This window comes from Delphinapterus leucas, chromosome 2 (assembly GCF_059928025.1).
Source record: "Delphinapterus leucas isolate spDelLeu-1000000601 "Yukka" chromosome 2, BTC_Dleu_Yukka2, whole genome shotgun sequence".
NCBI lineage: Eukaryota > Metazoa > Chordata > Mammalia > Artiodactyla > Monodontidae > Delphinapterus > Delphinapterus leucas.
In genome coordinates, this window is record NC_143130.1 from 107,291,698 (window position 1) to 107,307,275 (window position 15,578).

Sequence of the window (15,578 nt, forward strand, 5' to 3'; positions counted from 1 at the left end):
CATGCTTGGGAAGAACATACACTGTAAATATTGAAAAGTCTCTTATGATTAAGGTGTTATGCAAAAAAAAAAAAAAAAAGCAAAACCTTGAGGAAGTTAGCAATTTAGTATACTTTCTATATTCCATTTACCAAAGAGAAATTTTGCCAAACTAATTTATAGTATTCAACCATGGTAGCTAAGTAGATTAAGTGTTACATCTGGGTTTCCCATGACTGGGTTGCTGTATAAAAACACAGGCACAGATATTTCTAGAATGCATGCTTTTCTTGGGCAGCATTTCAAAACTAGTTTATCGGTATTTTCAAATGATTAATAATGGGAGACTCTATGGATGGGGAGCCCTTGATCATCCAAATCAAGGGTTACTGACTCATAAGTCTATGGGAGGGCTTCCCTGATGGCGCAGTGGTTGAGAATCCGCCTGCCAATGCAGGGGACACGGGTTCAAGCCCTGGTCCGGGAAGATGCCGCGGAGCAACTAAGCCCATGCACCACAACTACTGAGCCTGTGCTCTAGAGCCTGCGAGCCACACCTACTGAGCCCACGTGCTACAACTACTGAAGCCCGTGTGCCTAGAGCCCATGCTCCGCAACAAGAGAAGCCACAGCAATGAGAAGCCCCCACACTGCAACAAAGAGTAGCCCCGGCTCGCTGCAACTAAAGAAAGCCCGCGCACAGCAACGAAGACCCAACGCAGCCAAAAATAAATAAATAAATAAATTTATTAAAAAAAAAAAAGTCTGTGGGAGCCAGGCAGGTAATTAATGTATGAAGGGCACAGACCAAAGAGTGGTGGGGACTGTGACAAACTAAGGAGAGAATACATCAAGCAAAGGAGCAGCCATCACTCAGTTCCGACCAGTTGCTGCCATGTGGCAATGGAAGACCAGGGTGACAGAGCTTCTGAGTATTCAAAAAACCTTAGAAACCCAGCTCTTTGTGCATAATATCCAGATTTTTATATGAAATCTCCTGAAATGTAAATGTTGGCAACCAGTTATTTTATTCATAATAGCTTATTATTATTACAGAGGAAGTACACGTGCATCGTATAAAAACGGAAAATGTAGGCCAACAACAACAGAACGTATTCCCACCACTCAGAGAGCACCACTGTTAACAACTTAGTGCATATCCTTTCAGATCTTTTTTATTCATAAATATATAGACATTTTAAAAGCAAAATGATTATGGTTTTGGAACTGGTATTTTATTAATGATTTTGACCTTTCCATTTCAGTAAATTTTCACCCCATCTAATCCCCTGTCCATATTAAAACATTTCCAGTTGACCACAAACATCTTTTGTTTAAACTAACAGGGAACCCAGGACCATGCATTGTATTATTATTGTATACCTTAAGTCTCTTTCATAGCAGTTTTGGCTTAAAAAAAAAATAAATCATACTGACTTGCTGAAGAGAGCTGGCCAGTTGCCCTGCAGAATGCTTCACCTCCTAGATTTGTCCAGTTGCTTCCTCCTAGTGTCCGTTAGTTTGTTTCTCTATCCCCAATATTTCCTGTAAACTGTAAGTTATATCTAATACTTCTTTTGGGGTAGGGAGCAGCTAGAATATATGCTAGGTCAGGTTATGTATTTGTCTCATACCAGAACTGGCCTACTGGTAAGTGATACCAAGACTGTTTCCAGGAGATGAGTGATGACAGTCTGATCCCTCCAATATACAGTTACATTTTTGTCCTCAAGTTTGTAAACTGACAGTGTTACTTGGCGCTGTATGAATGTGCAGTTGTCTACCAATCATTTCACCTATGGTGTTTAACACCAATTAATAATCTTTGCTAGGATCAATAGTTTTATTAAAGTTCACAAAATGCCATTTTTCCAATTCTGTCATTCTTTCTACATTTATTAGCTGGCATTTTTTCCTTCTTCAACTAGGGTTCAAGTTAATACTATAAAAAATAACTCCCAGTGGGCCAAACTCAATGCATTTGGGGACAGGATTTAGCCAGTGGGCTGCCGCCTTCTGATCTACACTCTAAGCCAGACCGTTTCATCACTGTCACCTGTACCCTGCGCATTAGGTCTCGTTGTAACACTCAGTTTCTTTGCATTTGTTGACATGTTGCTTGTAATCTTCTCACCGCATTTTACGTGTGTATTTATCTCCCTGGCTGGACTGTGACTTCCTCAAGGACAGGGACTCCCCTGCAGTATATTTCCTTTGTTTCCCCTAATGTGCTCTTAAAGGTACTTTGGTGATTGCTAATCCTAATTAACAAAAAAGCACTAATAAGAACCAAAAGTTTTCATTATTATCTCTCGTGTTCCCTGGCTTTCCCGCTAAAACTTGCCCTAATTATCTGTCATAGTGAAGCACTTGTCTCATTTACAGTTTACTTATGCCCTGGGGGTCCCTGGGTGGGGGTAGTGGGGAGGGAAGAGGGGAAATAAGCTCTTTATTAGTCTTCAGAAGTTGGAAAGTCATTTTCCAGCTGTGTGACCTTGGGTAAGTCCCATCATCACTCAGAGTTTCTATTTCTTCATTCAGTAAAATGAGGTGACAGCGATATCTCTAAACGCACACCTCGCTTGGCTCTAACTCTCTAGGATACAAGCCTAACCAGTACCTTTTAGTAGATTTCCTCCTAACCCATCTCCCCCTGCTCCCTTCACATGGGTCAACACTATCCTTTCTAAGAGGAGAGTAGCTGAAATAATACCCACAGTGGACAGAATTTGCCTCTGATGACTTCCCGACCATCACAGTTAGACCGGTCTAATCTATATGTCCCAGGAACAGTCTGCTCAGATTTCCAAGGTCAAACCTTAGGACCTCCTTCCCAACGAGGGCCAAGCGTGGACGACAGGGCCCTCCACAAGCAATTGACACAGCAGAGGCCCAGCCTTAGGTCTTCCTTGCTGCAAGGGAGGAGAGGATGGAGAGGATTGAGATTGGTTGGACCCTTGTCCTTCTTGTGGAGTCTTGCCTTTAGGATTCTGAATGCCCCTAGGCCAGCTCTGGGGTATGGGTCCTTCTAAAAAAAAGAAATAAAAAGAAATAAAAATGCTTCAACTCACTGCTTCTTCCCAATCCTTTTCTCGCAGTCCTGTTAGTCTCTTTTTATTCCCCCCTTCTTATTCCCTTCCATCTAGGTTCAGTCTCAGGGACCTCATCCAAACGGCTTTCTGTGCCCTGAAACAGCTTTCTCTTATGTCCTCCTTGACTGAGGATGGTCTCCAGCCTGATTATAAACGGAGTCTTACCATTTCTGTGGCCTTGAGAGCTCCAGGTGGAAGGGGAAGCAGTCAAGTCTCTAAGAAGTAAGGCAGAGAACCCGCACCAGCCGGCTTATTCACAAGCCCCATTCTGGCCTGTAACAAACAGGGCTGGCCAGAGCAAATAGCTCAAGTCTGCTGTGAAAGCCTGACCCCTGTCCGTGACTCTCATCTAAAGAGACACAAAACGGATCCATAATTCTTCCATTTCCCCTTTCGCTGTCTCCGGCCTATTGGCTGTTGATGAAAATCAGGTGGCAAATTGGCCAAACAAGGTCCACCTGTTGCTGTATCCTTGGCAGCATCCCATGAATCTTTCAATACCAACAGGAAATAGTAAACAGAACTTCTAAGGATGAACAATCTCCCCATGAACAGGAAGGGAAACTCTTGAGATGTGGGGTACACTTGGAACTTGCCAGTGATGCTGTGCGACAGCTGGGGCTGCTCCTATGCCATGGCCTGCCTTCCCTGGGCCCGTCTTCATCAGATATTAGCACTTGTTTTTCCTCAGGAAGGAGGGAGAAAGTAGCCCTAGTGGCAAGGACAGAGTCTTGGGGACCCCTCAGGGTGAGGACAGACGAGCACAGACCTAGAAAGGAATCAGCTAGTCAGTGGCAGAGGGAGGCCAAAACCACTGTAAGAAACAAAGGGTCAGAGTGACAGAGTGGACAAGACCCCCGAGAGTAAAACAACTGAAGGGATGGATGTAAGGCTACACGTGCTTGTCTGCATTTCCCAGACCTGGAGCAGCCTGGTGAGAAATTTTCCCAGTCACAGAGCCTTTGTATTCACTTATTTAATAACAATAGTTCAGAAGAAGCAATCCCAGCTGTAGAACACGTAATTTTGTTTCAGAACATTACCCTGCCAAAAAAAAAAAAGTGCATTTCCCCCACTCTGGTACTCCATGGTGTGAATCTGATCTCTTACCTTCACTCAGAGGCCTCTTTTATGCAATTCCCAGGTTGGCTGGCAAAGTCATCTTAGAATCATCCCTAAATGTGGAATTTCTGTTCTCAAGAGTCATTTCCAATATGAAACTCTAAGTGGTGGAGAATAAAGACTAAGGATCAAAGGTTATCAGATTAATTTGCCTAAAACCAATTCACCTACAGACAGTCTCAAATAAGTATTTATCAAATCTGCAGCATTTCAAAAAGTTTGGCAGATTCACCCTTTCACTTTTCATTGCTGTTGTCTGTACACCTTTGTTAGTCAACTGAGCATGCCACATGCCTGTTTATTTGTTGAGACTATATTGGCCTTTTAACAGCAGGAATGTAGTAGACAGACCAAGGCATCAAAATCATATTGAACTCTGTTAGTTTTCAAAGCATCTAATTTGGAAAAGAATATTGGATTAAGAAACACAAAAAATGATACACAAAATGTCTGTACCAATTCTATTTATTGCTGGAAACTTAAAGTTTGAAAAGTAGGTAACAGAAAAAGATATCCATAAAGGTAGGAAGCAATCTCGTCATTTACAAAGTGCTGCAAATTTGATAAATTTATGCTGCTGATAAACTCAGGGGTACTCTTAGATGAAAAGATATAATTCCTTGAAATACCCAAGCGTGACAAAAACGGACAGAACAACTAAATGGCTATAAAAATACCCAAAAGGGAACTCAGCTTTTGGCAAACTGGTCATCAAGTGAACTTTAAGTAAACAAGTTTTTAGTGGATTGGTTTTAAGAGATCTAGCCAAACTGATCAGAACCAAGTGAAAGTGTTTTGCTTCTCTGGCTCCTGGAACCTCAAGAGTTTGGGAGCTGTGGTGGAAATAACTTTGGTTTCCTCTGAGAGGCAGCAGGTCTGGAGAGCTGAACTACTACTAATGAACCAAGTGTAAGAGTCCCCTGACGAGAGAGAGAGAGAGAGAGAGAGAGAGAGAGAGTGTGTGTGCCCGTGTGTGCACACAAACGTATACTAGAGATACAGACTAGAATCAGACCTTTAGAAAATACTGGAACCCGCCTGTGTGTGCCTGTTATGTGCTACAGCACAGGCTGCACACCTGGAAAGGCCAGTCACCCACATCACGGCAACTGGAGGGCTCCTCCTCCACAATCCATTTGGAATGTCTCGATCTTTGGGTCTCTGGCCCTTGGGGCCCTCCCTAGAGGACTCTTCTGCCAGGGCTACAGAGTGCCTTCCTTTTCTTGGCTGGCCTCAGAGGGGCCCACTGGCCAGAGGAATTTGTCAATGGTGGTGACGGCAGCGGCAGTGACTGCATCTCAGATATACTGGGTTGGCCAAAAAGTTCGTTTGATGTTTTCCATGAGATGGCTCTAGTAGCGCTTAGTTGTCTTTAACTTCATTTGAAACAATTTTGCTAGATTGTATTGTGACAGCTATCACATCAGTGTGCATTTAAAAAAAAACTTATGAAAATTGGTGTATTTTTGTGTAGCCATTTTAATATTGAAGATAGAAGTAAAAAGGAACATTTTCGGCATATTATGCTTTATTATTTCAAGGAAGGTAAAAACACAACTGAAACGCAAAAAAAGATTTTTGCAGTGTATGGAGAAGGTGCTGTGACTGATCGAACGTGTCAAAAGTGGTTTGCGAAGTTTCATGCTGGAGATCTCTCGTTGGATGAAGCTCCGCGGTTGGGTAGACCAGTTGGTTGATAGCAATCAAATCAAGACATTAACTGAGAACAATCAACGAGGGAGACAGCTGACATCCTCAAAATATCCAGATCAAGCGCTGAAAATCATTTGTACCAGCTTGGTTATGTTCATTGCTTTGATGTTTGGGTTCCACCTAAGTTAAGCGAAAAAAAAAATGTTCTTGAACATAGTTCTGCATGCGATTCTCCACTGAAATGTAACGAAAACGTTCCGTTTTTGAAACAAATTGTGACGGGTGATGAAAAGTGGATACTGTACGATAATAACGTGGAATGGAAGAGATCGTGGGGCAAGCAAAATGAACACCACCAACCACACCAAAGGCCGATCTTCATCCAAAGAAGGTGATGTTGTGTATATGGTGGGATTGGAAGGGAGTCCTTTACTGCGAGCTCCTTCCAGAAAACCAAATGTTAAGTTCCAACAAGCACTGCTCCCAATTAGACCAACTGAAAGCAGCACTCGATGAAAAGCATCCGGAATTAGTCAACAGAAAATGCATAATTGTCCATCAGGATAACGCAAGACCGCGTGTTTCTTTGATGACCTGGCAAAAACTGTTACAGCTTGGCTGGGAAGTTCTGATTCATCCGCTGTATTCACCAGACAATGCACCTTCAGATTTCCATTCATTTCGGTCTTTACAAAATTCTCTTAATGGAAGAAATTTCAATTCCCTGGAAGACTGTAAAAGGCACCTGGAACAGTTCTTTGCTCAAAAAGATAAAAAGTTTTGGGAAGATGGAATTATGAAGTTGCCTGAAAGATGGTAGAAGGTAGTGGAACAAAACAGTGATTACACTGTCCAATAAAGTTCTTGGTGAAAATGAAAAATGTGTCTTTTATTTTTACTTAAAAACCGAAGGAACTTTTTGGCCGACCCAATAATTGGCAGGGGGCTGTCGGGCATTGAGCCGCTGCATGTGACAGCCGTGGCAGAGCAAGTGCCCATCCAGAGGGAAGCAGCAGCAGCCTTCCTCGTCACTCAGCTGCATCCGGCAGTCCTAGGGAAGAAGGACACCTAGTTTACCTCAGCCCAGGAACCAGGGACATCGTGGAAGTCGGCCCTGCTGGGCACTAGACTCCCAGTGACTGGGAAAAAGGGGGCGGGGTTGGAGGGGGATGAACTCCCAGAAGAGAAACCTGAGAAAATACCTCAGCTGGACGCCAGGTGTCGCTGCTACAGCAGAAATAATGAGACAGGCTCCCATTTCCAGCTGTTACCAGGAGTCCCTAGTTTTGGGAGTCTTGACTCTGGGGAAGCCAGATTTAGAAAGGACTAAACGACCACACCCAGAGAGAGTGGCTGAAGGACGCGAGAAAGAGACTGGAGATGGGTCAGAGCACCTTCCTGGTTTCCCGTATCCTAGACCTCTCCTACAGACTGTGGCAGTTCTAGGACGCACTCCCCCAGCCCCCTTCTAGCTCTCCTCTGGGAGCCCAGGCGCCCAACACTCACCTCGCAGTGGTAGCACTCAAAGTGATAATCTCGGTCCATGGATATCACCCTCACAATGTCCTCACAGCCCTGAAATAATGCACACCCCCATGGGCATGAGAGCAGCACGATAACCCCAACTCTCCCCTCCCCCACCAGCCCCCCTTCCAACGGGAAGATCATACAAGAGGCCTCCAGAGCCTCTCTGCCACAGTCTGCAGCTTTGAGGTGGCCTCTGCAAACCCTGCGGGAACTTTCCCCCTCTCCTTCGTTGGCCTCCAGGAAGGCATGTTCCCTCGTGGAGCCTCCCCTCTGTCCAGGGGCTCAGGCCTTACAGAGGGAAAGGAAAGAGGCAGGCTACATCAATAAAGTAAGCTAAGCAGGGGACGAGGAGACCCAACAGGGCCTGGTTCCTCGTGGGCTTTTGGCTTCTCTCCCTTGGCACACACAGCGTAAATCATTTCTGACCCCTTCCTACCAGCCCTGAGGATTCTTCCCACTTTTTCCAGCCCCTACATCTAGGGGCTGGTGACCTTGACTTCAGAGGAAGTCTCCTTCTCTGGACTGGGAGAAAAGAGATGGAGCCTGGGTCCAGCAAGGCTGTCAGACAAGTCCAGGCCCGGATGCTGGGGTCAGGGTGATGACCCAGAGAGCAGAGTCACACGGGAATCTTCGCGGAGTACATTCCTCAGCACCACTGCCTCCCAGGGGAGGCCAGGCGGCATGTCCCCAGTCCCTCCCCAGAGGCAGCAGCACTGGCCGCCCTGCCGGGGAACACAGACATACTGACCTCTGAGGGGAGGATGGGTTGGCCACAGGCCGCACACTTAGGAGCGTAATTCCTGAAAGACAGAGGACAGAGGGGAGCTGAGGCGGGGGAATCCCTGAGCCCAGGTCCACACCACACCCCAGGCGGGGGACTCACTTGTGGTAGTCGGTGACACAGTACACCTGGTTGGAGAAGTCCACAGTGAAGGGGATGCCGTCCAGGCACTTGTTGCAAACGATGCATCGGAAGCAGCCTGGGTGATAGGACTTTCCCATTGCCTGGAGGATCTGGCTCGTGGGGCGGGAGGAGAATCAGTCTCTGCTCTCCAGCTACCGACTGACGTTCCCTGCTGCTCCCACTAGCCTCATCTGAGCCCCTGCTCTCGTCCTAGAACAATGCTGTGTAATCTGGGAGGACCAAGGAGTCTTAAAATGGAGGCAGAAACCCTGAAAAAGGTCTTAGGGAGCATCCAGGCCAGTGTTTCTCAGACTTGGCTGCATATCAGGGTCACCCAGGGAGGTTTTTAAGCCCATCAATGCCTGGGTCCCACCCAGAAGTGTTCACCACAGTCTCTGGTGATGACCCAGCATTGGTATTTTCTTTACTTCTTCCCAGGTGACCTGCTAGGCTGCCAGGGCTGTGAACCACTGATTCAACCCAACTCCTCCTTACAGAAAAGAAAACTGAGCTTCAACCGGTCCCAGCCAGTAGCAGAAAGGGGATTAAGCCTCAGGACCCCACACTCCTGGCTCAGGTGGAGGGCCGGGCTGTGCCTGCAGAGTTAGGGAGTTAGAGATCACGGGAGCCTGGGGTGGCAGGCGGAGGAGTCCAGACTTGATCCCATAGGCAAAGAGAAGCCACTGTAAACAGCGGTTCTGGGGAAGAATGGGACGCAGGTAGTTGCTGATAGGGCTCCTCCCCCCACCTTTTCTCAGTATCCATTTAGTTCCTGATTCCACCCCTCGGCCCCTCAGCCTCACAGTCTCAGCTGAAGACACTGTGCTTACCTTCTCCAAAATCAAGTGACCACAGACACAGCATTTCTCAGCTGCCTCCTGAAACCCTGAAAACTAGGAGGAGAAGACCAAGGGAGGATGTTATGGGCCGAGAATGACCTGATGGGTGGAACCCCAGTGGGCCACAGAGAAAGGGGTGGGAGCCAATTCCAGGCCCAGGGGACCCCTCACTCACCAGATAATCTTCCTCACAGTACACAGAGCCGTTGACACTGTAGAAAGCCTTGCAGCGCAAAGTTCGCCCTAGAAGCAGTAGACAAGGGGCTGGAGCCTCTCCCAGGGTCCAGGCACAGGGCGTCCCCGCCACGGGGTAACTGCTCTCCGGTGTTTCATGATGCGTTTAAATCTGGATTTCAGAGCTTGTCCTCCTAACTGCTGTCTGTCCCGTCTCCCCACACAAATACCCCATCTGATGCAATTCCAATGTGTTTGGTCTCACTCCTGCCAATCCCCGCTCCTTCGCTTGCTGCTTCTCCAGCTCCTGCCCCCCTCAACAGTTTTCTGTGACCCTGCTTTAAAGGGGTGCCGCCTTCTCCAGTGCCTGTGCTTGCTCGGGGAGCCACCTGGGAAAGCAAAGCCAACCACAGGCTGGGGGACAAGGTCAAGGGGCTCTGAACACGGGGCCCTACAATGCACTCAGAGACAATCACACTGTCATGGACTTTGCCCTCTGGGACCTTTCAACGCAGGAGCTTCTGCACAGCTCTCCTATTCTCCTAGCCCTGTCTGTCTCCCAGGGATAGGCTCCATGGAGGTCAGGACATACTGGGACTACTGTTGGGGACAAAGTGCTTTGTTTGAGAGCAAAGTTGGTCCCCTTTCTTGCTGTACTAGGCTGCTTCCCCAAGCTTAGAGGGACCCAGAGTCTCCGGGGTCAGAAGCAGCCCAGGATCTTCTGCAAGCAGACAAGGCAGGACTGCTCCCCATGAAACCAACACCCAGGAACTGCTCCAGGGTGTCTAAATCATCAGGGATGAGGAGGAATGAGACAAGGGTGGAGAATGGGCAAGTTTCCCACCTCTGCCCTCTTCTCATCAAAATCTCCACTGCCAGCTCTGTCCAGTGGTTTAGAAAAGTTGACTTAGAAACTTATGAGACACAAGGGAGTAGAGAGAGGGAAAGAGACATTCCCAGAAGAGGCTCTATAAACAGAAGGACAAACAGATACATGAACCTAAAGGGAGCCAGGCAGGGGATGGGAGTGGCTGGAGTCAGACAGGCAGAGATAGGAAATTAAAGGTCCAGCAAAGGAATCAGAGTGGGTAAGCAGGGGGGGCCGGGTAATGAGGGAGATGAGGGAAAGGCTGGGGAGTTGAGGACGCTGGGAGCACCCCCTGCTCCTGGCGGGCCTCCTGAGCTAACAGCAGCGGGCATTCCTGGAGCGTGATGTCATCAGCTTGGCATGGCCCGGTGGCCTGCACTCCAGCGAGGTGGCTGAACTCTGACCAGCCGAGAGAAAACCCCCCTCTCCACTCCCCCACAGCTCCCCGCTCCCTCAGCCCACCCCACCCTTCCCACATTCCAGTCTTTCACTGTCGCCCCAGGCAACTCAAGTCGGCTGCCCAAGACCAAGCCCCTCCAAGGAGAGGCCGGAGGGCTGGGAGGGAGTCCAGGCTGGGCAAGCAGGAAGGCAGAAGAAAGAGGGAGGAATAGAGAGGAGGAAAGAGGCTCAGCAGAGGGAGGGCTGACCTCAGCAAGGGGCGCCAACATGGGGGCGGGCGGGAGAGAGCCAGGTAGAGCACAGAGAAGGGAAGCAAGAGAGAAGGTGGGGGCCAGACCAGCAAATGGAGAGGCACAAGCCCTGCTTTCCCTAGGCACTTGTGAGTGTGTATGTGCGGGGAGTGCTTGAGGCCTCAGGCCCTGGTCCACAAGGTCTGGGGGCTGCACTCACCACAGGAGCAGCAGACAAAGCACTGGGTATGGTAGAGGCTGTCCAGGGCCTGGCAGGCGTTGCTCTGCCCATAGATGCCTTTGTTGCACTTGATACAGGTGCCTGAGAGGAGAGAAGAAGTTGTCAGCATCATGGCGCACTCCCCCAGCTCAAAACCAGGGATTCCTCATCTTTCCTGATGGCAAAGGACCACCAGTCACAGCCTCCTTTTGACGGGCTCCCTTTTGGGAAGAGAGAGTTAATGGGATGCAGCAAGGTTTTGGCTGGGCAGACTTATTCTTGTTTTCTGATTAATCAACAGACATTTTCTGAACATCTATTTAGTGCCTCGCAACAATATTGTGCCCAATACTGTGGAAAACTGGAGAAACTCAAAGATATGGTCCCTGGACTTCAGATGCTTGGTTCCTGTTGGGGAGAAAAGACTAATCAGGCAAGATATGATCCCCGTTGCACTGTGTGGGACAGTCAGAGATGTGAGTCCATAAGGGCCCAGCAGCAGACTGGAAAAAACTTCCTAGTGAAAGCACGCCAGGTGCAGAAAGCCTCTCCAGGACCTCGGCTTCTCCATCTGTCAAATGAACTGCCATTCGGCTACAGAAGGGCTTCTTTTTTTTGACCCTCCCGCTGCGGAGCACAGGCTCCGGACGCGCAGGCCCAGCGGCCATGGCTCATGGGCCCAGCCGCTCCACGGCACATGGGATCTTCCCAGACCGGGGCACGAACCCGTGTCCCCTGCATCGGCAGGCGGACTCTCAACCACTGCGCCACCAGGGAAGCCCCAGAATGACTTCTGCTCTGTACCTCTAGGCTTCCAAAGATGGAAAGAAGGATCTGGCTCAGCAGAGGGCCCTGTGCAGAGGGGACCATGTGAGTGTGACTCCTCTGGGGAGGTGGCTGCTGAGAATGCAGGGTGTGTTCCAAGGATTGAGGGTTGCAGAGGAAGGGGGGAAGGGAGGCAGAACCCCTCATGTCTCCCTGTCATCTTCTATCATAGGAGGAACAGAGCCAAACTGCTCTTCCCTGACATCTCCTCTAAAATACATAACACCTGGCTCTGGCACCCCCCTTTCCTGGGTGTGTTCTTCCCTCCTTCCACTCCCCAATTCCAGGCCCATGAGTGAGGGCTAGGGCCTGTCTTTGGGGAACAGATCCCAACGGGCCCGCCTCACCCCGCCCCACCTCTCCCCCCTCGGCACACTGCCACACTCCTTGCCTGTTGGGGCCCATCCAGTCTTTGCCCAGGGGCTTGGGAGCCCGTGCAGCAGCTGCAGCGACCGATGGGCCCAGGCCTGTCCTGCTCCCACCCTCTGGCAGCTGGGCAAGGCTGCAGCCAAGGAAGAGGGCCCCTACTAGGGGCAGGAGTAGGAGGGTACAGTCAGGCTGGGGGTTCTGTCAGAGGAGGCAAACTGACCCCTAGGGAGAGAAGCAGCCCTCCCCCTCACCGGGGTCCAAGGCTTCCCCAGGGGAGGGGAGCTCTGCCCCAAGATTGCCATGCCAGGGGGCCCTGTCAGAGCCATTTCTTTGGGAAGCCTTGGACATTACGGGAAGACAAGAGCCAACTGCTCAGGCATGTCCGCCTCACCTCCTCTAACCCAGTATATCCACTCCTAGGTTCTTCCTGCCATATTACTGCACTCTCTCCCAGCTCCTTTCTTCCTTCTGGTTCTGATGGCTTAGCCGAGGAGACTTTCTCTCCACCCATCAACCACTTCTCCCCAGCCTCGAAAGGAAACTGCTAAAAGGATCCTGTCACTTAGTCTCCCGTGACCGAAGCATCTGCTCTGGGTTTTCCTCTCTCAGGTGGGGGCGGGGTGGGGGGGAAATGGGGGAAGGCTGGAGTTGAACTAGCCTGCAGCCCTGCTACCTCTGAGCCTCCTCCCTTACCTTCCTTCCCTGGCTGGGTTCCTCTCTCTATTTACATTTCTAGCCACAGTGTTCTAGAGCATGGGGTCTGGGGCAGGAACATGGATGGTGAGAGAGGTGAGAAGATGCTGGGGACACTGAAGAGGCTCACAGACCTAGGAGCAGGCCCTCCACTTCTTTCTGTACTTCCTGTCACAGTCAGATTAGCATTATTTTATACAGTGAAGTGGTGCCTGTGGGTCTTGACTAAAAGATCGTTCAAGACACCAATATCCGCCCCCCCCCCAACAGCCGAGACATATAATCAATTAACACTTCCTGAAGGTAACTGCGTCCGGGAGAGAGGCGGCGACCAGGTTTCTTTAGCAGCAGGAAATAAGGGGCTACTTCGTGCCTGAATTCTGAGCAGGTTATGGCCAGAACTGAAGCCCGGGTTATTTCTGGCAGCTATACACGGTCGCCATCCATGCAGGGGTGATGTTGTCCCGGTGGTCAAGGCTTCTGCCCTGACTTCCGGAGGATGGGGAAAACAGAAGCTGACACCACCGGGTATCGGCTTAAATGCCCACCCACGCACGGAGCCAGCAGGACTGGGGCCAGACGGCAGTAGGGTCTCTGCTTTCCGTCCCAGGGCTTTCTTCCTCGCCCCGGGCTCCTTTCCCCGACCGCGGCCACAGCTCCGCGCGTGTTAGGAAGCAGCTCCCCCACCCCCTGCACCCCACCTCAGCCCAGTGCCGCGCGGCCGGCCCCGCCCGCGGGCACCTGGAGCGCCCGGGCAGGAGCCGGCACGCACGCGGCCCACCCGCCCCGCCCCCCCACCCGCGCATTCCCCAAATTCCTGCGGGCGGAGCCTGGGCCCGGCTGGGGGCGCGGCGCGCAGGAGCCTGCAGGGGCAACGCCGCCGAGGGGGGAGCAAGATGGGGGGATGCTCTCCCAGCCCCACTTGGTTCCCCTCAACAAGGCCTCCTACCGCGAAAAACCCAGGCTCTAAAGCTGAGGAACTGGGATTCACGAGATCATCCGGGGGGTTGAATTTAGCAGGAATAAGTGCCCGTGGTCCATTTGAAACCCAGTGGGAAGGGGAAATTCCTCTTGCCTCTTTCCTAGCCCCGCGTCTCTGCCTCCGACTTCCCAGCGCCCGCCGTCGGGGCAGTGGGGAACCGAATGCGGTGACGGGTCTTTTCCCGTCCCTAACCACTTCTCTCACTCACCAAAGTAGTCCTCTCTGGACTCCGGCTCCCGCATCCGGGCCCGGGCGGCCTCTGGAACGAACGCACCTGGCGGCTCCTCGAGACCTGACGGCTCAATCCCCGAGGGTTCTCCGCGGGCGCCGGCTTCTCGCCCACCTGTGCCCACCGTCAGGCGCAGCAACGCTGTTAGTTCATCTTGGTATCGGGCGCCCGCGGCGCAGTCCCCATAGCCAGTCACCGAGTGTCGTCCGGGTTGTGCCCCTCGTCTCTCCAAGGGCCCTGCCGCTCCCACTCCGGCCCCGGCTAGAGCTCCCGGGCTGCCCAGGGCTGGGGGATACGAGTGGCGGCTTTCCTGGCAGCCGAACCCCGCGGGCCGATGAGCGCACAGTCGGTCCAGGGCAGCGTGGAGCTCGGGGTAGGCGGACGGCACCCCTCCAGAGGAATAGCCCGCCGGAACCCCGGCCAGAGGTGGGCCAAACAGGCATGGCCCGGCGGGCAGGGGGCTGCCGTGGCGCTGGTCGTAGCCCATGCTGATGCCGCTGGTACGGTTGCTGCAGGGTCGGCTACCTCCGGCTCCACCAGCCCCCGCCCCATCCAGCAGCAGACTGCCCCGGGGGCTGGACGGCTTGCTCGCGTCGCTGGCTGAGCTACTGGCGAAACTGGAGCGGGGGCTTAGGGCTGGGGCCGTCTCCAGCCGAAAGTCGGGGGGCAATGACTGAGGTAGAGGCAAGGCCCGGGTGGGAGGCGGCCCCCCGGGAAAGGAGCCTTCGTAGCGCGGCGCCTCAAAGGAGCCGCGAGGGTTCCGCTCAGCGTCCAGGGGGCCTTGCTCCCGGGCTGGCTCCAACGGCTCATCCCCAGGTCCCCCAGTAGCTCCACGGGGCCCTGATTTCCTAGGTCCCCCCAACCCACTCAGGCGCCCCTTGCCCGGCCCGGGGGTCCCATCAGACCCAGACCTGCTAGATTCACCCTTTCTGCGGCCGAACTTGGCGCTGCCGGAGTCCGAGAGTCTTAACTTCTCCAGCAGGCGACTGGCTTTCTCCCCTAACCGCTCCATGCCCTCGGGCCTGGGGCCTCCAGCCCCCTCCCCGCCCGGCACCCTGCAGCGTCTCGGCGGCCGCTTCTCTTTCCCTGCGGCCGGACTTCGCTTCCCCAGGGGCACAGGGTAGGCACAGGGGTTTAGCGGGCGCCCCGGATGCCCGGCGCCAAGAATCCCGCAGCATCCCCCAGCGAGAGGGGTTGCGTCCCCCCGCGCATCAGGGGTTAAGCGGGGCTAGAAGTGCCTACGGCCGCGGCTGTCCGGTCCGCAGGTCTATCTGTTCACGCGTCGACTCGCCCGGCAGCCCCACTCTCCCAGGCCCCCGCCCCCCTCGCTCACACACTCAGCACCGACCCAACTTCTCTCCCAAACTTTTGTCTGCCTGGCCGGATCTACTTTCCTGGAGGGGCGGAGCGCCGTGTGCGAGACGAACGGGGGTGTCGGCGCAGGAATCTGGTGCGCCGGAAAGGGGGGGTGGC

At 52.2% G+C, this 15,578-nt stretch overlaps 1 protein-coding gene across 2 annotated transcripts; it reads right to left on the reverse strand.

The window, feature by feature from the left end:
- Positions 1-5,654: 5,654 nt before the first annotated feature.
- On the reverse strand, positions 5,655-15,496 carry AJUBA (ajuba LIM protein). 2 transcript variants are annotated; one of them, XM_022553626.3, is made up of 8 exons: positions 14,085-15,496; positions 11,008-11,109; positions 9,292-9,359; positions 9,108-9,170; positions 8,257-8,387; positions 8,122-8,173; positions 7,353-7,421; positions 5,655-6,897 (listed from the first exon to the last, which is right to left on the reverse strand). In XM_022553626.3, exons 1-8 carry the CDS (start codon positions 15,115-15,117, stop codon positions 6,742-6,744), a joined length of 1,674 nt encoding a protein of 557 aa, XP_022409334.1. In that variant the 5' UTR covers positions 15,118-15,496; the 3' UTR covers positions 5,655-6,741. The 2 variants fall into 2 exon arrangements, with proteins under 2 accessions (XP_022409334.1, XP_089763556.1); XM_089907430.1 differs by lacking the exon at positions 7,353-7,421.
- Positions 15,497-15,578: the final 82 nt, after the last annotated feature.